This window comes from Eleginops maclovinus, chromosome 21 (genome assembly GCF_036324505.1).
Source record: "Eleginops maclovinus isolate JMC-PN-2008 ecotype Puerto Natales chromosome 21, JC_Emac_rtc_rv5, whole genome shotgun sequence".
Lineage (NCBI taxonomy): Eukaryota > Metazoa > Chordata > Actinopteri > Perciformes > Eleginopidae > Eleginops > Eleginops maclovinus.
This window is the reverse complement of record NC_086369.1, coordinates 9341986-9363607: the sequence shown is the minus strand read 5'-3', so window position 1 is coordinate 9363607 and position 21622 is coordinate 9341986. Positions and strand designations below refer to the sequence as shown.

Here is a 21622-nt window from a genome sequence, read left to right as displayed (position 1 = left end):
TACCTCCTTACACACTTTCCCACACGGAACCTCAAATTGTTCAATATTAAATACATAAAAAATCCATTATGACAAAAATAAACATGATGAATTAAACATGTAAAATATATAAACCATCTACTTATAAAATTGAATTTTCATAATGGCCTTTTATTTTCAAAATGAGATACTTTTTATGTAGCTTCTCTTTGCCCGACTAACAGGCGCTAACTAACTAAACCAGGCTTAAGCAGTTGATTTTGCTAGTTTAATAGGCAGGGAGGCATCTGACTGGCTGAAAACTTGGAAGGTGGTGACAGGTCGGGTTAGAAAGGATCCGTCTTGTGTAAATGTGACGTCACGTTTTCGTTGTAATCGGAGCGTCTCGGAAGTGTTCGGAAAGGGTCGGGGTGGCTATTTTGGGACTTTTGTTCTGCGACAACGTTGCCTTTAAATAAAAAATAAACCATAGTGTTGGTGATCTACAGTGTTGTCATTCTTCTTTCAACAGCAAGAACGCTAACATCCTATTTTAACAATCACACTCCCTGAGTTTTTTTGTCGGACAATTTACGTAATTAATAGTTTAGCTACTCACAATCATTTGTCGTTGCCACCAATGTTAACGATCGTAACTGAAAGGGTGCTTGCCAAACGTAAACATTCAACCGCTTGACTTACAAACTCTCGCGAGCTTTACACAAGACGGATCCTTTCTACCGACAGGTCGGCTGTTATGAAAGCGGACATTACAAAACAAAACATTCAAGGAAAAATAACTATTAAATTACTTCAAGAACTATGTTCAATTTATTGTTTATTACTGTGCACACTTGGACATATTCTTACATCCTGCCTCAATTCATTTTTCTTAAATGTTTCCCAAAACACTTTTTGAAAACCTTCAAAGACCTGAAAGGGTTAAAGAGCTTCAACTCAAATTAGCATTACAGTAAAGGTGGCTTAGCTGACTGCCGTTTTCAGTTGTCAAATGTCACCAGGTTTGTCTGACATCTTGGGTTAGTTGACAACAGTTGTGTAAAAAGAAGAAAATACAATTAATTAAAAGATATATAGAAAAAGTCAGGTATTGCCCCCTCAGTTTTAGCTAGTTAACGATTACATTCCGCTCTTAAATAGGCTTAGAATGGAACTAGCTGTGTGCCATTAACTCTTAAAGAAGCAATCTGTCATACAAATACAAACAAATTGTATTCAGTTACCAACAGGGCAGGAAAGTGGTGCTTGTTATTTCTATATATAAAAGCATACATTTTTTAGTCTATACAACTAGAATTTCATTTTTTGTCCATCTACCCATTATAAATGAACAGTTTGACAATGGTTCCACTCACTGTCTGCGGAATTACACTCTGAAGACTGAATAAAAGAAACAGATGACATGTATGTACTTATTTGTCCTACATTTAAACAATGTAAGCTTATATATAAATCCTCTAGAGAACATTAGAGACCCAACACTACAAAAAAAAAAAAAGTACAGGTAGATATTAAGTGTCTTGCAAAGACGTCTTTACTCAACTGGATCAGGGTAGAATAATTGTCTTCTCTATTGTATTTAGACTCTTTTGTCATTTCCTTTAAATTCAGAAAGTGAAAATAAATAGATTCTAAAATCTGCTTAGTTGTGTTGCCGACTATTTAGTGCAGTTGTGTTCCTGCGCAGCAATAGTGCATTTCACCGAGTAAAACAAGTTTAACGAAAAAAAACAACATTAAAAAGCAGCTATTTCCTTCTAACCACAACATATCAAGTGGCAAAAAATGCATGAGATCCATACACTGACAGTCCAGAAAAATAAGTACATTCAGAAACAGCAAAGTTGAAAATGAGAAACATAAAATCCTTTTTTGCTAAAATTATTTTTTGATTTAATTTTTCAACAATGCTGAACAATTCTGTCCGGACAAGAACATCCTAGACGGACAGTAATAATGAGGACAAAGCTTAAATGTTACTTTTTTAGAAATAAGTGTATAATAACTTTTTTTCAGTTGAGACTAGTCTCCACTTGAATGTAAAAACAAACAAAAACATCTTCCTAGAAATTAAGTAATAAGTTAATTGTTTCCAACCATCAGTGCAAAAAATATTTTAAAAAACTTAAAAAGGTAAGGGACCGTTACTGTGCACGAGAAACTGATCATCTCTATGGGAACAAGGTTCTCTCAGGCACAAGTACTTAGGCTTTGTCCGCTGAGCCCTTGCAGGTCACCTTCTTTTTTAAATGTTTTTTTTTGTATCCTAATGTACGAGAGGCTTCAGTGCTGCTCACACAGTGCTTGGAGAAGAACAGCAGCCGTCACTGTGGACACCAGAGACCAGAGGAACTCTTCATTATCCTTTCTCTTCAGTCGGCATTGTCAAGTGCTTCTGAAATGTGGGAGGCTGCATACTTTAACCGGAAGCCACCTGCAATGTCACCACAAACACACAAGCAAACACATGCACACATACAGAGATGCATCCAAACACACAGAGGGTATAAAATCAGTGGACAGTTAAAAAAAAAAGGAAAAAAAAGAGATAATGATTTTCTAAATTCACCTAATTTAAATCAACTGAAACTATGATTGAACTGTCTTTTCAAAGAATATCATGTGTGCTATTTATGTTGTCAGCATTTAGTGAAGGATGGCCTGTCACTGATACTGCTTATTGATTCGATATCTTTACTATTTTTTTTATTAGTATTTTGTTTTTTTTAGGGAAAAACTAAACAAATTCGAAACAGAATTAACATTGCTTGAATTTATGTAAAACACATCAAATCTATGTTTTTTGTATGATCTTATGATGAAATTGCAAAGAAATGCAAATCAAGTACTGTACTTAAGTACAATTCTGACCCATCTACCCGTCCCTCGCACTAACACTGGTAGTGACAGGAGCTATGCTTCCCAAAGAAGCAACCCTTTGTAATACTATTCCAACGTTTCAAGCATTGCTGCAACTTGTGGCTGATGGGACTCAAAACCTTTACATTGGGGTTCCTGAGAGTTCAGTATTTAGCCCATTAACGTTTGGCAAACAAAAATAAGGCATAAAAAAAAAACTGTGAAATGACTATCAGAACAGTTTTTATACATTATATTTTCTTTGTTTCATGAGAAAAGATTTAAATGAACATAAAAGTGCAGTCCACTGCATTTACTTGAACATTTTCAAAAGGAACCCACTACTGTATAACTTCAACTATAAGTACAACTTTTTTCTTGTCTCTAATAAGCTAAGGGGGACAATGGGTGGTTGGGTGTCTGCTCTTTGCAATGCTATCCTTTTCTGGCAGTGATTCCAGGTACCAACACTCTGTTTCCTACCATAACTTATTACAGGTTTCCCTGTAGATAAATACACAAGTAATTTTAAGCATTTAAGTGCTGTTATTGCACTCAATTTGAATGTTTCATTGGCACTGCTTCTCTTCTGGCCAATAGGGTAAACCCGTCAGAACTGAAATTAAATCAGCTCAAAATATACTTTCTGAGCATGAGCCCTAATGTAGTCATGTTGTAGTGCTGGGGTTCTGGGGTAGTAAACTAAGGGGTTCTCTGTTTCTCCCTGTTCCGTGTAGCTGCACTACCTTGCTGTGTGGAGTCTATGGAGGGCTGGTTGCAGTCCTGAGCGTAGTGGCCACTCACACCACAGTTATAACAGGACACACTGCCGCTTTTCTTATTGACTCCACCTCCGCCCAGCGCTGTAGCAGGCAGCATCCCCAGGGGATTTGGGTACATGTGCTGGTATAAACGCTGGAAAAAAGCTGCTGTTGGAGCCATCTGCTGTTGGAGGTTGTAGTTTGCAGCAGCGGCGGTGCCCAGCATGTGTGATGGCACGTCTGCGTGGCTGTGGGAGTGAGTGTGCAAGGGACCGTATGGGGACGGGTGTGCAGGAGGTGGAGCGGTGGAGAAGAAGGGGGGCAGGGGGGTGGCACCGTTTGCTTGGTGGGGGGGCTGGGCCTGGGTGAGGTAACTGTTGCTGCACAGGCTTGTGAGCTGAAAGACAGGTGATGGGACGCTGAACACCTGTCGTGCTGCCGCCATCTGGTGGGGGAAGAATAGGGGTGCTTGGCAACCAGGGGGCATAGTGACACTGTTGTTGTTACTGAGGCTGCCTCGGCTACCGCAGTTGTTGTGACAGCCACAGGTCCCACAGCCCATTGCATGCTGCTGCTGCTGTTGATGTTGATGTTGATGTTGTTGTTGCTGATGTTGTTGTTGCTGTTGTTGTTGTTGGTGCTGCTGTTGTTGTTGGTGCTGCTGTTGTTGTTGCTGCTGCTGTTGTTGTTGCTGCTGCTGTTGAGGGGGGGATGGTTGATGGGGGGGCAACTGTTGCTGCTGGGCGTGCTGAAGAGTAATGGGGTTTCCAGGGGTAACAGAGGCACTCCCACAGGAAGCACTGTTGTAGCTGTAGGATGTACTGTCGCTGTGAGCCATGCTGAGAGTGAGCGCTGGGCTGGGACTCAGAGCGGGCCCAGGGGTGTGGGTGGGCACAGCTGGAGGAACAGCTTGTATGTGTCCAGAGGATGGAGCTATTCCAGGGGCTGCAGGTGCGGTAGGCATGACAGAGGTGGGGACAGGGGGCAGGGTGTAGGGAGAAGGCAGGCCAGAAGGTAAGGTTAAGCCGGGGAGCTTGGCATGTGAAGTGTCCACATGTGTCAGAGTGGAGGCCAGGCCGGGGCTGACACCGGCCGGGTCTTGGCAGAGCAGAGGCTGCTGCAGAGGGGAGGCAAAGGATGTTGGGCCAGGAGACATGACTCTAATGGCTCTTATAGGAGCCTGGTGTGAAGCAAGTGGGGCAGCAGGAGTAGAACAACTCCCTGTAGCTCCATCCGTGGCACCATGGCTGGGAAGCATAGCTGTTTTGAACCTCTGGACCAGAGGTTGCAGAGCAGGACCTCCTGAAGGGTGGAGGCCAATAGGGGTGATCCCAAAGGTTGGGAGCACGTCCCTCTTCTCTGGGTCTCCTACAATCCCAGGGCCTAGAACAGCTTGAGGCACTAGGGGCATCATCACAGTCCCAGACGTGGGAATCACATCAGGGACGATGCTTTGGCTGGGAGGAAGAGGGGCCAGTGGCTGTGCAGAGTCAGCAGCTCCATTAGGGATCACATAGGGCAGGGAACGCATGAAGGAGAAAGGGGGGATCTCTGTGCTGGTCTCTGGGCAGAGGGGCCCTGCCTGGGCCTGGTGGTTGTTGGAAGACAGAGGGTGGACAGAGGAGAGCTCCCCACCCACAGAGGGATCGGTCTGGAGGGTGAAGAACATGTCAGGGCCCGGCCCTTTGCTAGAGTCATCAGAGTGGCTGCCTGCATCTAAAAAGAGAAACAGGTTCATGTTAGACCAACATGCGACAATAAAGCCCGCTAACACATCATATTGGTGGGAAATCGTAGTATGTAGCATACTACAAGCTACATAACAACATCTTCAATTTCTCAAGTGTGTGTGTGTGTATGTGTTTGTGTGTGTGTGTGTCAGTGTTGTAGTCAAGTCACTATGCCTCGAGTCCAAGTCCAAGTCTCCAGTGTTCAAGTCCGAGTTGAGTCCAAGCCATTAAAAAAAAATCCAAGTCGAGTCCGAGTCGAGTCCATTACTCATCCAAGTCGAGTCCACTACTCATCCAAGTCAAGTCCGAGTCGAGTCCCTATTGATCGAGTCCGGGGGAGGGGGAGGGGGCACGATAGCAGAGCGAACAGGTACAGGAGGCGTAGAGCGAGGAGATCATTGTCCACTAGTTAATCGATCGCGGATGGCGTCGTGCTCGCGGAATGATTAAGAAGAAAAAAAAAACTAAAACTATAAATGGGTTATGAAATACACTTGGGCGACCGTTAATATACCTGGGCGGCCCAAGTAAAGTCTATGTGTGGGAAACCCTGTGTTATTAAAAACAGAATAGCTCATAGGCGTGTCCTAATGGCGGGCGCTATGAGCTTTCATATGGATTGAAAGGGCGAATAAGAGAGCTTAGCACTGCACAATATCATCCTAGTACTAGGATGGGTTAATGCAGAGGACCAATTTCACTGTGTGTGCTCTGCTGTGTGCACGTGCGTGACCAATAAAGAGGGTTTCATCCTCCGATTCTATCTATCTATTATTGCCCCCCTAGCTCCGGCTGTGAATCACGTAGGATCTCGCGGGGGAATGCATCGGAAAGAATTGAGTCTACCGATTCCGGCTACATTTCTACGCCGTATTATGGCATAAATATTAATAGAAACATATCGAAAACGCGCCGGCGCGTTCGTCGACCTCAGGGTTTTAATGACAAAGTCAAGTCATTTCGAGTCATCACGAGTCCGAATGCACGAGCCCAAGTCCGAGTTCAAGTCATTAGTGCTTAAGTCCAAGTCAAGTCAAGAGTCTCTAAATGTAGCTCACGAGTTGGACTCGAGTCCGAATCCCGGACTCGAATACTACAACACTGGTGTGTGTGTGTTTTACCTTTGATGTTGTCATCCTCACTATCCAGGCTCTCTGGTCCTCGGCGTTGAGGGCTGGATGGAGAGCTGTAACTTTCTGATGATGTTTCACCGAATGTATCTGGACCAGAACCTCCATCTGAAACAACATGTGTGTGTTAACCTAAAGAAATGTCCCCATGGTTACAGAGCCATCACTTAATGAATGCACCGGTATATGTGTAGTGCATTTGAGGGAAGGTACTGTTGTGCAAGCCCTATGGTTTAAAACAGTATGGAGCCCTGTGGAATTGGTTCTGACACTATTTAAAGCACGGGTGTGTTTAGTGTCAATGTTTATTAGCCAGTTACTTTAAATATCCAACAGACATGATTCTTGTACAATAAGAATGAAATGTCCCTTACACTCTGTGGATATGTTAAAAATAATGTTAAAACGATGTTGTATTTAGGTATTATTGTGTCTGTGTAAATGTATTACATTTTATATGCAAATCAACTTGGGTTAATAGTATGGCATTGTTATTGGATGCCACCAATACAATATATCTTTGTTCATTTTTACCATCTTGTTAACTAATCCTGCTTGTTGGAGGCGCAATTTCCCGAAGAGTGTTTTAGATTTTTTAACATAATGCAGATGATTTATTTTGACAGATGCAGCTTTCACATGGAACTTCTTTCAGGGATTACACAGCCATGCACTTACACACACCTTTCCTCTGAGCTGCTACCAATCTACCGTTGGCTACAAAGGTAGCTCCTTTTCCCTTCAGCTTATCCCTAAAAAGACAGAGATGGGACAGGGTAAGGAGCAATGTCAACAGAAAAACACAGCAACAAAGAAGTACAAACGTAGCAGCAGTGACATTACACACTCTCTCATTCCCATACAGAGTAGATGGGACTGCAAATAAAATTTTTTTTAAATCCATTGATGGCGATTATGCTACATTTTTAGATTTCTTTCAAAGCAGCTGATACCTACAAAGGCACCATGTCTGTTTTAAACCTACCTGTCTGCGGGCAGGCCTCTGGTCTTTGCTTTCGTCACTGGGTGGCTTCTCTTCTCGCTGTCCTGTTGCAGTGAGTCACAACAATGAGTCAGAACAGCTTGGCAAGTTTACACTGCAACACTTTACAACAGAGAAAACCACCAGGAGGCAGGTAACTCTTAACTTAATTGTCTTTATGAAGTTTGTCTTCTACGTACAATCATCCTGATAAAGCCGAACCCACAAATAAGGCCATTAAAGGGACCGTATCAATTAACTCACTACTCACTAGAGATGAGGTGTATTGGCTCATAAGTTAAGTTATAAGTTAGCAAAATCAATCAAATAAATTACATTTCCTTGATACTTGAATATGCTTTGAGAAATAAAACCCCGCTTCATCACAGCTCTCCATAGGGTTTTATTTATTTTGTTACAAAAAGCTCATTCCTTAAAACAGAAGCTTCAGATTGGTTATAATAAAGGGGAAATAGGAAGGGCATATTTCAAGCTTGTTATGTAAATACGGTTACTTGCCTTTAAGATTTTAATTAAGTTATTAATTGACTACATTTATTTGAAATGTGGGATTATTAACACATGAATACTACTGTGTAATATATGTTCTCATATATATTTAAGTACAATATAAGAAAAGCACAGGTTTTAGGTGTGGGCCATATTCCATACAAATAGAAAGAGGACGAAGACTGTCTTTCGAGGTCAAACTATTCACATTACACTGAACTTGTTACAATAAAACTGTATTATTGAAACCTAACATTTACTACTCCATGTAAGGAACATCATATTGATAAATATATTGATTAAGACTAGTGAATGTAAGGAGGGTTTAAAAAGGACACTGTTTGATTGTTTATCAGTATGGAAAAAGACAGACAAGTGTTCTTGTTGCACGCAATATTTTTAACACTGTTCATTTTGTGTTGCTTTTAAAAAGAGACAGAATACTTTAGTCTTCATTCAATAAATACCATTTCTGCATTTTCAAAAAACCCAAATAAGGGGATCTGTCCCTTTAGACATGTTATGGAAAGAAGACAAGACTTCAAGATGATTTGAAACAACAAAAATGTTGAGCAGCGCCAGCAGTACGGAAAGTCAATTGCAATGTATTAGAGAGAGGGGGTGGGGGTTGCCTGTCCTACACTCATGCAAAATTGTTGCCTTGACCTCAATCAGTAAGATTAGCAGTGAGTTCACGTGGCAGTGTGTGACATATCGACCCAAACACCCACACTCGCCCCTACACACACTGCTCTCCCAGTCGTACGAAGGAATGGCTGGGCTCCTGTAGGCCTTTGTGCGACTCCATCCTGTAATGATTAACTGGTGTTCAAGGAAATGTCCATAACTGAACTGTGCTGCTGCTTTCCAGTGCAGTTAATCATTAGACCGACACTGCATAATAACCATGCTGCTGTTACATGAGAGGAAAATAACACCTTTAACCCGACTAACTACAAATAAACATCAAGTTTGGAGCAAGTCCTCATTTAAAACACATTAGTTGGATTCAAGTAATGCCTTGTATTCTGAATTTCTTTGAGCTTATTGTTGTTAATATACTGGAAATTATAACTTTGAAGGACAGTAAATATGTAAACGCAAGGATTAGCCCTCAACCCCTCACCTGGTCGGCGTCCTGGCTGCTTCTCAGAGTGCAGCTCTTCCTCCTCTCTGATGGACCATTGAGCTCTGCAGCGTGGCCCCCCCTCCAACCATCCCCTTGAGGGCCCCGGCCGCTAGAGAGACACATATATTAGAGTTAGCCTTTGTGTGTTTCTGATCATGAAAACCTTTCAGGAATAAAAGGTAGTCCAAACATGATGAACTTATTAAGCCAACTCCTACCATCAATATTTTTTGCTATCAAATTAGACTTAACGCGTCCTGTTGCTACTATAACAAAACCCCTATGCATATTTAGCTACTGGAGAATATAGATAAGTTATATTATTATTTGCTAAAGTGGTATTGTGCTTTCACCAAAAAATGGAAGTATTTGCGAGGCCCAGATCAGGCCACAGTGTACTTACCCTGGACATGGACTTTTGGCCCCGTGCTTTTTCTTGTGTCCCTGAGCATACAATTCTAGATCTGAGGGAAAAATCAAAAGACACAATTGTAAATCACTTTTTTTTAATTTAACAATGACATATTTGAAGACATTGAATATATTAACTGACGCTTGAGGACATAGAGAAAGAAATCATGTGAAAAGAGAACCTAACCTTTAAAAAGTCAAGACATACAATACTGGACTTGTGTTTAAACGCTGTATATACAGTTGGGAGAACAAGTATTTGATACACTGCCGATTTTGCAGGTTTTCCCACTTACAAAGCATGTAAAGGTCTGTAATTTTTTATCATAAGTACTCTTCAACTTTGCGTGACGGAATGTAAAACAAAAATCCACAAAATCACATTGTATGATTTTTAAGTAATTAATTAGCATTTTACTGCATGACATAAGTATTTGATACATCAGAAACACAGAACTTAATATTTGGTACAGAAACCTTTGTTTGCAATTACAGAGAGCAGACATTTCCTATAGTTCTTGACCAGGTTTGCACACACTGCAGCAGGGATTTCGGCCCACTCCTCCACACAGATCTTCTCCAGGTCCATCAGGTTTCGGGGCTGTCACTGGGCAATACGGACTTTCAGCTCCCTCCAAAGATTTTCTATTGGGTTCAGGTCTGGAGACTGGCTAGGCCACTCCAGGACCTTGAGATGCTTTTTACAGAGCCACTCCTTAGTTGCCCTGGCTGTGTGTTTTGGGAGTTGTCATGCTGGAAGACCCAGCCACGACCCATCTTCAATGCTCTTACTGAGGGAAGGAGGATGTTGGCCAAGATCTCGCGATACATGGCCCCATCCATCCTCCCCTCAGTACGGTGCAGTCGTACTGTCCCCTTTGCAGAGAAGCATCACCAAAGAGTGACGTTTCCACCTCCATGCTTCACGGATGGGATGGTGTTCTTGGGGTTGTACTCATCGTTGTTCTTCCTCCAAACACGGCGAGTGGAGTTTAGACCAAAAAGCTCTATTTTGGTCTCATCAGACCACATGACCTTCTCTCATTCCTCCTCTGGATCATCCAGATGGCCATTGGCAAACTTCATGACGGGCCAGGACATGCGCTGGCTTGAGCAGGGGGACCTTGCATGCGCTGCAGGATTGTAATCCATGACGGCGTAGTGTGTTACTAATGGTTTTCTTTGAGACTGTGGTCCCAGCTCTCTTCAGGTCATTGACCAGGTCCTGCCGTGTAGTTCTGGGCTGATCCCTCACCTTCCTCATGATCATTGATGCCCCACGAGGTGAGATCTTGCATGGAGCCCCAGACCGAGGGAGATTGACTGTCATCTTGAACTTCTTCCATTTTCTAATTATTGCGCCAACAGTTGTTGCCTTCTCACCAAGCTGCTTGCCTTTTGTCCTGTAGCCCATCCCAGCCTTGTGCAGGTCTACAATTTTATCCCTGATGTCCTTACACAGCTCTCTGGTCTTGGCCATTGTGGAGAGGTTGGAGTCTGTTTGATTGAGTGTGTGGACAGGTATCTTTTATACAGGTAACAACTTCAAACAGGTGCAGTTAATACAGGTAATGAGTGGAGAACAGGAGGGCTTCTTAAAGAAAAACTAACAGGTCTGTGAGAGCTGGAATTCTTACTGGTTGGTAGGTGATCAAATACTTATGTCATGCAATAAAATGCAAATTAATTATTTAAAAATCATACAATGTGATTTTCTGGATTTTTGTTTTAGATTCCGTCTCTCACAGTTGAAGAGTACCTATGATAAAAACTACAGACCTCTACATGCTTTGTAGGTGGGAAAACCTGCAAAATCGGCAGTGTATCAAATACTTGTTCTCCCCACTGTAGATACTTAACATTTACTTAAAAATAAAAATGCATGTGAACGGTTAAGGAAAAAGAGATATATTTTCAAAGTAAGTCACAGAGGTCCTTCTGGTAGTACATTGTTGTTGTTGTTATTATTATTATTCTTGAAACCATCAGCATGGCATCGATTTACTGTCATATAGCTGCTGCTAGAGCACATTTCTTTTGACATGTAAAGCGTTGTTAAATTAACCTAAATAAAAGAACACTAGTACAGGTTATCATATAAAGACAGAAATGAATGTTTTGTTAGGCCTATTTAACTACTTTTCATGGGGCAATGTTAGCAGCTTACCGTCTATCATCCTTTGTGTTAAACTAAGCTATACATGGCACAGACCTCTCTCTAAACTGCACAAATACAAAATGAGTAAATCCTGAATTCCTAGGAAAGATACGATTTCTTATCATAGCATACTTCACATAATTTAAGCCTTTCTCTGTTGCCTCCAACTTTGTTCTTGGATGGTCATTACATCATAAGCTATTGAGAGATTTTTATATGTTGCCTTCCTTCTTTGTACTGTACATGGTCCGTTGCTTTGACTCTGCTCTTTCCCACTTCAAAAATGCACAAATTAAAATAAACAAGTTAGTTTTTTCTATTACACAATTGCACTAAGGTTAACTTAAGAATATCATAAATCTAACACACACACACACACAAGATTATCTAACAATAATAATTGCAGTGTGAGGCAGGTCAGCTCTGTGGTTACTGCTGCTCGAGCTGACCCCCAGCACGTGATCGGGCAAATATAGCCGTGAAATATGAGGATTTGAACCAGACTCAGCCTTCCCAAATGAGCTCCAAAAATAAACGCTAGTTAGTTTTTCATGTTTACTGTGTCGCTGCAGCTCCGACTGCAGACCCGGTTATTGGGCCATTCCTTTGTAAGTCTGTTCACTGATTATACATGCTCCTGTGCATTTCTTTTGTCCTCTCTGCTGCTCTCTGCATGCCGCTTCAACTCTCCGCAGAGAATAAACATTTGTCCGAAAACATCACTGAGAAATGACTGAAATGTTTAAATAAGCAAATGAATAAAAAGTTGCTCCCACCTTCCTCCTGACTGGAGGCATCAGAACAGTCTCCTTGGTAGGCCTTAGCCAACTGGCAGTTACCTAGGAATACAAAGATACATTGTTTAATATATATAAAAATAACAGCATTAGAAAAATGACTCTACTTCAGTTGAACTCAGTAACAAGTTCTCCCACAGTAACAGAGGAAACAGATCCTGGGCATACGTCCAGAACTATTTAGATACTGACGCAAGAGGATTTAATAATATTGCACAATAAACACAGAGACCCCAACACTCTGCCTTTGTTCCATATATCTGACTGTAACAAGAGGCAGAGTTTTTATTTAATCAACTGAAAATAATGCTAATAAAATTAAGGATCATATGAGTTAACATGGTATCCTTGTGAGGAGGTCAGGTCAGTGGGACATCTACGGAAGACTCACAACTGCTTAAATCTGCTGTAAAAAGCACAATGTTATAAAGGAGAGCTTATTTCCTTAGGCCTATTTCACGGAGTCTGCGGTCCTCGGGCAGTGTCGCATTGCAGATGATGTTATAGCAGTTTCACGCACATCGCTATCAGCTAAGAATCCGAAATATATTACCAATGTACTATCTGTAGTGAAAAAACAGTTCCACATACAGATATAATACAATACAATACATACAAATCTCAAAACGTGCCAAGGACCAAAATGGAGTTGAGTCGTGACACCCTCCCTGTGCACTCGGAATTTAAGCTTCTTCCTTCAGACCGGATGTTAGTTGTCCCAAAGTGTAGAACAAGCAGTATAAAAACAGCTTTGAGTGTTGTCTGTGTTGTTTTATGAATATGTGTCAGAAAGGATCCCTTGTCTTTTTATCTGCAAACTAAATCTACCTACGGGTACTATTAAATAACCTGGACCTGAGCTGGAGCTGTGTAATGCACTAAAAAGAAGGCATTAGTCCCGTACTCACATCTGCAGCAGGTAGGTTTTGTAGAGTAACTGGAGTCACAGTTGAAGAAGCTGCACACCTTCCTGGTCTGTCTGAAGACTGGAGGCGCAGACAGGAACTTTTCCCTGAAGGCAGACGCAGGGGAGGAGGCAGAGACAGAGACACTGATCGTTACGGTTTATTCAGGAGACATTAAACGTGATGCAGCGAAATACTTACAAGCATCTGAGTAAAGGTAAACTCATACCCTAAACCCATAGCATAAAAAAGGAGTTTTTTCATAAAATGTATATCTCCTTGTTACAAAAATTAGTAGGGTCTGAAAGAAATGTCAATATCTGAGAATTAAGGTACTTTTGAGTATAAAACAAAAACATTTACTATAAAAAAAAATGTGAAAAGATGACCAATACTACTATATATACACAATACTTGTCCTGAATTTACAAATAAGTGCTTAGGAAAATAAACTTGTAGAAGTCTCTTGTACTGTCAGCATATGGGAGAAAATTAATAAAGCATAAAGCTTCACGATAGAAAAGGTTAAGCCTAAACCCATACAACGTGACAGGATATCGGGAGAAAGGAACAAACAACAAAGATGATAACACTGCAGAAGGTTTGAGGGCAGGGCTACTGATGAAAAAGCTAGAGTTACAGTTGATAAGTTTCACTTTCCACTTCAGGGAAAATGAAACTGATGGACACAACTAGTTCAGTGTGTGTGTGTCTCTGTGTGTCTGTATTCTTTGGACTTGCAAATGCTGTTGTTCAAAGATATTGTGGACCTCACTAAAGAAAAGCAATGGACAAACACAGATACATCTTTTATGCACTGTCCCAAAAAATCACTAAAGGCACCTAAAAAAAAACAGAAAAAGTATATCTATTACTCATTAGTCAGACGTTGTTTGTGGTACCATTCTAGTAATCCCCCTTATTTGACAAATTAGGTTTCTATCTGGTTTTGATGTCGAGTACCTGAGGTTGTTCTCTACTTCTCTGCTCTCGTTCCGCTCCCCCTGGCTCAGAAGTCTCAGGATGCTTTTCTCAAAAGACTCAGTACTCTGATCCTTAGGGAGCTGCTGGGAGGAAACAATGCAGGATAAACAAGGAGTGTGTGCATTGGGCTACAAGTTAAACTGAAGGCAAAGTAGCAGGATGGAAAGAAAACGACATCATCATATATGAAATGTGTCTAGTGTGTCATTTTAAAGAGTAACATTAAATTAAATGTGACATCATTAAAACTGAGAAAAATGTATAACTGTACTGAATTTGTGAAAAATGACAAAAACTAAAATGGATACCTTGAGAAGGAAATTCTCCAGTTCCAGATGGGTTTTGGTCACACTACTAGAAGAAGAGTCAGACCACTTGACCTGAAACACATCAGAGGACAACCACAACACTGCAATGAGAAACCTCACAACACCAACAAGGAAATAAGGCCATGCACTCTGGCACTTCACAGTACAGTAAAAACTAAATACATACACCCAAACAGACAGCGTTACACCATATTGGTTTAAGGGATCTAGTTTAAGGATCATCTGTAGCAAAAACAGATATGTAAGACAACAGACATACAACTCACACACTAAAATCACTCTGATTTTAAAACACTAACAAAACAAAAAAAGTGCTACTACCCACCAACTACACAAACATGTGTCCTAATCTCCCTCTATAATCATGTAGATAGAGCAATAGTTACACCAACTCCAGAGCCACATGTGCTTTACTGTAGTTATGCGATGATTGAGACATACACCTGTACTTTCCCAGACATATTCTCATTTATTTAGGACTTTCCATTCCTGGTTTTCTACAAAAAGCATGCTTTTACACAGCATCGTATATGCAACAACTGCAGGAAAGCATTAGTTTTCATCCCTTAACGCTAGAATAATTCATAAAGATAACTGAGTGAGATGAGGCAGGCTGTGTTTATAACGAATGCATGCTAATACTTTAGCAGGCATACCATCTGCTATTGAAACTGGAATGGTTTTGCCTATTTATTTTGGGCCAAGTATTTAAATTCTTGGTTTTAAAAAAAATTAAACCCAACATTGAAAGTATAGATAACAATTGGACATGAGGCAAAAGGTGTAGCGTTTACAGTCTCTATTATATAGAGGTTCAATGATCAGGAACAGGAAATGGTTGGTGTCAGATTGGCCTGTTCGACTTGAATTAAGTTAGTAATTAGAATTGATAAAAAACACTTCAGACATGAAGATCCTTATAGCACCACGGAACAGTATTATTATCTATAGATCATCTAAACGACACTAATGAAAAGACACATGGTTTGTAAGGTCCCTGGTGCATTATAAATACATGTGTTACTATGTGTATCATGGTGTCTCCGTGGCAGCACAAACAGATGGAGTGAGAACGCTCTCTGTTGCGAGTGCAGTTGGCTTGACTGCCGCAGCTCAGTCAAGCCAACAAGATAGTCTCTCCATCTGTCATAGTGATTTCTTTTTCCTTTAATTGAGCAATAAATACTCCCATGAGTTAATGTGAATCTGTATTTGGATGGCATTAATTCTTGAATGGAAGGGCTCATTAGCAGTGATGAGCTGCCTCACTAGGGATTTGGAGTTCGGGATTAGTTTGATGCAAGGGGCAATAGCAATAAAAATAACAAATAATGTGCCCAAAATTGCCTAAATTCCTGGCAATGGGCACCAAAGGATGCCAGAGAACAAGAGTACCAGAACACCTTTCGTAAACCATAACAAGGATATGAATTGATTGTGTAATAAATGGGGATAATCCATGATTTTTATGCAGATCTGCTTGTGATTCAGCACTGGCACAAGTTGTTGTCTAACAGATTACCTATTACCATGCTTATAATTGCTACAAATCTATAGTATAGGAGGAGCAAACATGGAGCTTTCTATCTGTCTGTGCATACATTTGTTATAAAGAATGGCCTTTATGTGTATAGTTCTGAAGTGTAAGAACTTATTTGTTTGACCAAAAAAAACAAAACATGTGTGCGTCATGAGCTGAGAGCACACATGCAGGAAGGTGTTACGTAAGTGTGTATGCGTCTGTGGTGTCCAGCAGGTGACATAACTACAATCATGAGTGTCAGACTTGTTACAAATTTAAGATAACATGGATAAATACAGTATCACACAACAAAAAAAAAAAGAGCAGAGCAGTGTGTGCATGCAGTGTTGATACCTACTTCAAAGTTGTATTCCTTGTCTACTCTGGTCCGAGTGATGCCCCTGAGCACAATTCCCTCGATATGCACCGCTGCAAAACAGAGAGCAGGAATAAACCATTATGACTCACTCCGATAAGTTCACTAGGAGAGTAATAAGTTGGAGTAATGTAGCTATTAGGCCTTCAGAAATATCGACTTTACAAACACAATAGACCTATATAGATATCATTTACTAAAGCACTTACAGAACATCCATCAGTACTTTGTATGCAGCCAGACAATATACCTCGTGCAAAGCGATTTTTAAAAAATACAGAAAAAGAGAAGGGGCTGCATTCTTTACATAATAGAAAAACAAATACAGAAAAAACTACATTTAATGTGTCGAAAAATTCAAGTTTAAGTAAAAAAAAAGTTGCTGCTTGATTTAAGTAACCTGTGAGTTTCGAAGGTATGTGTTTCCATCACAATGTGAGTGAAAATCTGTGAAAATGCTGCCTCGTTCACTGTTGTACCTTGCAGCAAATTAATGATTATTATCACCTTCTCTTTGTGTTGCCCAGCGGCTGGAGCGACGGCTCTGGCAGGGAGGATGGGCAGCAGTACAATCCCCCAAACCCAGTGCTGGGGAAGGCAGGTAATCCACCTTCTGACTCGTCAGCTTCTGGAGACAAAAATACACCAAGTTCGTTTCTGGCTCTTACTGGTTTGTTACCATTTTAACCTTCAGTTAGAACATGACTGGTTATAATGCAGCTCTAAGGTTTCATATACATTTCATTAAAAAAAGCACCACCAAGATGAACCAAGTATTTGTTTTCCAGAGTTATAAATGGAAAGGAAATATCAAAAAAGCCCCAAACTTTTTTTTCTAACCATCCTCTCATTCATTGTTTTCCCTCCCTCTATCTTGTAAAAATAGTACAGCACTAAAAATGGCATGTGTGATTTTATTAAGGGCAGCTCATCTTCACCAGGCCTAGCTCTGACTCACCATGACTTCATGGATTCATTTAGAACAGCGACAGACCCGAAGTATTGTACCAGCTACATGCACGTCGAAGTCACTGTGATAGGTCAGCATTAAAAAAAATAGTGGGAAAGTGTAGCATGAGAGCTGGCATTTATTTATTTTCATTAAGAGCTACATTCAACTTTTCAATCATGTTTTCTGTTTGGATTATGACTAACTGTAATAGATACTGAATATCAATAATTTCCCAATTAGTTAAAGCATCCCTAATGTAAACTGACTTATGAAGAACTATATCACAATAAGGCGAACAGACACTCATACAAGTTAAAGTTATATTTCAGGTTGACTCTTAAGGGGAGGAGAGTTTAACTTGTGCTGGTTGGAAGCTCTGACACTTGAGTATGCTGCAGAACAGCTTTGCATTCCTAACATGACTTCAGATTAGGTAAGTGATTTTTCCGTGTTGACGTGCACATACATTTCACAAATGCCAAAACAACTTTTGTTAGATCCTTTTCTGGGACTAACCCTGGGTTCTCTGTCAAAATTCCATCAATACCTTTGAAACATACAGTGATGTGACGATATTTATATCTGTGTTTTAAAAGACTTAAGGCCAAAACTATTATGAGTCTATACACTGAGTAATAACCCCAACCTGAGGGAGGAACAGGTGTTATCTGTGAATAAAGCAGTTAATTAGTTGGGAACTAGATGGAATAAGAGCATGGTAACTCCATGGACAATGGTTCAATACTGATAGAGGAAAGAAGAGATTGGCAAGTGGAGACAAAAATAGGATAAGTGCTTAAGGGAGGAATACCATGGCTAAACAGTAACAGTTTTCGGGATGCCATTAGAAACCATTTCAAGAGATTAGCATCAAACTCTTAGTTTGAAGCTCAAACATAACTTCAATTTAAAATAGCTTATTTCAGTTTTTCATTTTTGTAATATATATATATATATGTTTCTGGCTTCAGTAAATGACAATAAATGCTATTAACTAAACCCACTCAAGGGACCTGTTCCACAAATAAGTTGTTTTTTACGAGGCAGGCCCCCTGAAATGCATGTCATATTTTCCACCAAACCCACTTTGCTTGACCATTTGGAATGAAAACATCCAGTGTCATAGCGCACGTGGTTAACCAGCCACAAGTGAATCATTACTTTATCAAACTCCTACTGCAGCAGTTACAGTATCCGCCTTCTAGAGCTGCAGGCTGGTTGATGGATGGATACAATACCTGAGAACAGGGCTTAGCATTTAATGGACGTAGCATTAATGGGGGCACCGCTTGGCAACCATTAACCTTGTTAATGTCTTTCTCTGCACAAAGCATGTAGACATAGGACGGTAGCCAATATAGATCCACAGAACTAAAGATGCAACTTAGAACATGGGAGTCAAAATGAGTGAAAATGGCTCTAAAGTCTTAACAGTTGAAACCACCTGCCTTACAATATGCTGGCAGATTAACTGACCAACATTAGCTTGATAGCTAACTCTGTTTAGCACGAGTGAGCTGTCCTGCCATGGACGACAGACCATGGTCGGAAAAATAAGTACATGGTACACTTGAGAATATGTAACATCACACTGAGTGCATTCATCAATTAACACGTGTACTTTTAGACAGGCATGCTATAGATATCTTCCTTAAGAACAGAAAGTGTAGTTGAGTACTTTTTTCACCTAGCTTAGCATTGAACGATGCTAGTGTTTTGTTTTTTCTTTCCAATTACCGTTATCTGGGAGTTTATTCTGAGCTGACTTTGACGTCTCTCCTCCTCGGCAATGGCGAGCTCTATTTTGTCAAGCTGGTCCCGGACGATCTCCCGTTGGTGGAAGTGGAACGCTGGATGGAGAGACGCCATGGCAAAAAGCAGCGCCAACTGCTCCAGAAGTCCTGCCGCTGTTTCATTAGTGGAGAATCCGCAGGTCTCCTCTGACCGCCCGTACACATTCCCATCCTGACACGGTGGATGGAACGAGTGATGGTTAGGGTCGGTGAAAGGAGGAAGGGAGTAGTCATATTTTTTGTATAACAGGGCCGGATCTACATGGCTCAGTATCCGAAAGAGTATTCCAGCGCATTCCCTGCTGTCAGACCCGAGGAGGGACAGGCATACTAGGAGTTTGGACCTAACGACTGGATCTATAACGTCTGTTAAAACTCCCAAGTCGCCTGGACTGTTAGCCCGAAACTCAAAGTCTCTTAAAACATGATAGTCTTTCTTTGCAAGATCCTCTAAGTAAGATCCCAAATAGCGGAGCTCCAGGGGTTGGCACATATGTAGCAGTCCGCACATGAACTCGATCCGCTTAGCAGGTTTTAGATGTAGGCCAAACCACTCAAAAACAGTCTCCTTGTCCAGCTGGAATGGATACACACTAGGTCTGGGCGACTCATCCAGACGGTCGGACACCGAAGACGGAGGTACCGCCCTGGGAATATGTTGGTGCTCCGATAGATCCAATGAATCGTCTTCGGCAGTTTCGTCGCCTCCTTCCTCGCCCGTTTTCATCGGTAGCTTCATTTTCAGCATTATCAGCGCAGCGAGAGAGGCTTCAAAATGTAAATAACGGACCAATATACATAACGGCCGACTTACGACTTAATGCTGAAAAGAGAGGTGGACCGTCAGTCTTTTAACAGTGTTTTTACTATTAGCTAATCATCTGACGCGGCGATAGTACTGTAGCTTTTTTCCCAACGTTACATTCTTCTTCTACTCCTCATTTCCGGTAGTACTGCTATGTACCATTAGCATACTGCTGCCACCTCAAGGCTGTTAGTGGACTAGTTCTAACTGAAGGCTTGAATATAAACTAGTCACTGTTATATTCAACTATTCAACTAAGATGGTTAAACTATTACAATTTAACCATCAAAATAATCATAAAGTGTAAAAAATAAATGGGGAAATGAACTATCCTGCAATATACCAGTAGCAGATTGGGAATAAATGTGCAAAAACATTCATAACACATCCAACTCAAACTACTGGAAAGAACACACATGGATGATTTTAATTCAAAGTGATTACAAACAAAACCTCACTTGGACTTGGAGAGAATGCAGTGAGCAGAACCATGCTCATATATTTTTGATCTTGTAACGTTTTCTGTGGCCTCTGGGAAACAGTTATAAGAAAAATGTCAAATATCTTTGGCATTTCTCTAAACAAGAACAGATCAACCCTATTACGGGCAAAACACAAGAGGCAAAATTCCTATTTCTTGTGATAAGAATAGCGATCATTAAACAAATTACAAGGAATTGGCTAAAAGGTAATAACGTAATCAACTAACAATGGAAGAACCTAGTAAATGAAATCTATAGAATGGTGAGAACAACTATGATAATTAAAAACCAAATTCACATCTTTGTTGAAAGATGGGGAAAATGGGTTGAGTAGGCCTATAGAACACTATAATGAGCTTTACAAGGAACATGAGGTTAGAATTGACAATAAATGTACACCTGGGTATTAATATTGTATCCCTTCTTTTATTTTTATTATTGTTATTCTTATTATTTCCTACCAGATTTGTCCACTGTGGGAACTTGATTAAAAAACAAACACTTTTTTAAATGTCTTTAACCAGATGTACGAAAAAGTAATGCCTGACTTGATATTTGATACTGACTTTAGTGTAGTCCAATTCAAGCAGAGTATATACTCTTTATATTTATAATGTAAAGAGTAAAAAAAAGACTGTCAAACATATCGATTTACCGAGTTTCATTTAGCCAACACCGCCCCCCAGAGGAAAACGTAACACTTACAAATAAAAGGACAGCAGAATGGGTCAATGTGGCTGCTTGGTACTGTACAGCTTCATGTCCTCTGTGTAGATTTGTAGGTTGTTGAAAATGGCTTGTATAGTCTGGATCTGATTGGGCAAAGAACAACAATTCCTGAAGCTCAACAAAAAACTACTCGGTCAGATATAAAGAGATAAGAAAAGGCACATGGTCCAGATAGAAACCCACTTGAACTGTCCCAGTGGAAAATAAATAAACTGTTCTCCATTTCAAACCAGTATAAGCCGGAAAAAACAAGTGGTCTTTGCTGATTGATTACAACACTCCCTTTAGTAATTGCCGAA

The 21622-nt window shown here is 40.6% G+C and overlaps 1 protein-coding gene across 4 annotated transcripts; it reads right to left on the bottom strand.

The window, feature by feature from the left end:
• Window positions 1-766: 766 nt before the first annotated feature.
• On the bottom strand, window positions 767-20242 carry zcchc2 (zinc finger, CCHC domain containing 2). Of its 4 annotated transcripts, none has more exons than XM_063912401.1 (14): window positions 19252-20242; window positions 17070-17190; window positions 16545-16615; window positions 14644-14715; window positions 14315-14418; window positions 13355-13458; window positions 12426-12488; window positions 9484-9544; window positions 9078-9189; window positions 7445-7506; window positions 7138-7211; window positions 6451-6567; window positions 3585-5315; window positions 767-2413 (listed from the first exon to the last, which is right to left on the bottom strand). In XM_063912401.1, the coding sequence occupies exons 1-14, from the start codon at window positions 20053-20055 to the stop codon at window positions 2352-2354; spliced, it is 3558 nt and encodes a 1185-aa protein (XP_063768471.1). In that variant the 5' UTR covers window positions 20056-20242; the 3' UTR covers window positions 767-2351. The 4 variants fall into 4 exon arrangements, with proteins under 4 accessions (XP_063768471.1, XP_063768473.1, XP_063768472.1 ...); XM_063912403.1 differs by having other exon boundaries at window positions 7144-7211; XM_063912402.1 differs by having other exon boundaries at window positions 14315-14415.
• Window positions 20243-21622: the final 1380 nt, after the last annotated feature.

What these genes read in the sequence shown, in the direction of transcription:
- zcchc2 (XM_063912401.1), bottom strand. Translation starts at nt 20,055, where the DNA reads ATGCTGAAAATGAAGCTACCGATGAAAACGGGCGAGGAAGGAGGCGAC. An exon ending in GCCAAAAGTCCATGTCCAGG is followed by an intron (nt 9,190 to 9,483) that starts GTAAGTACACTG and finishes GTGTCTCTCTAG; the next exon opens with CGGCCGGGGCCCTCAAGGGG. An exon ending in CATAGACTCCACACAGCAAG is followed by an intron (nt 2,414 to 3,584) that starts GTAGTGCAGCTA and finishes GTGACATTGCAG; the next exon opens with GTGGCTTCCGGTTAAAGTAT.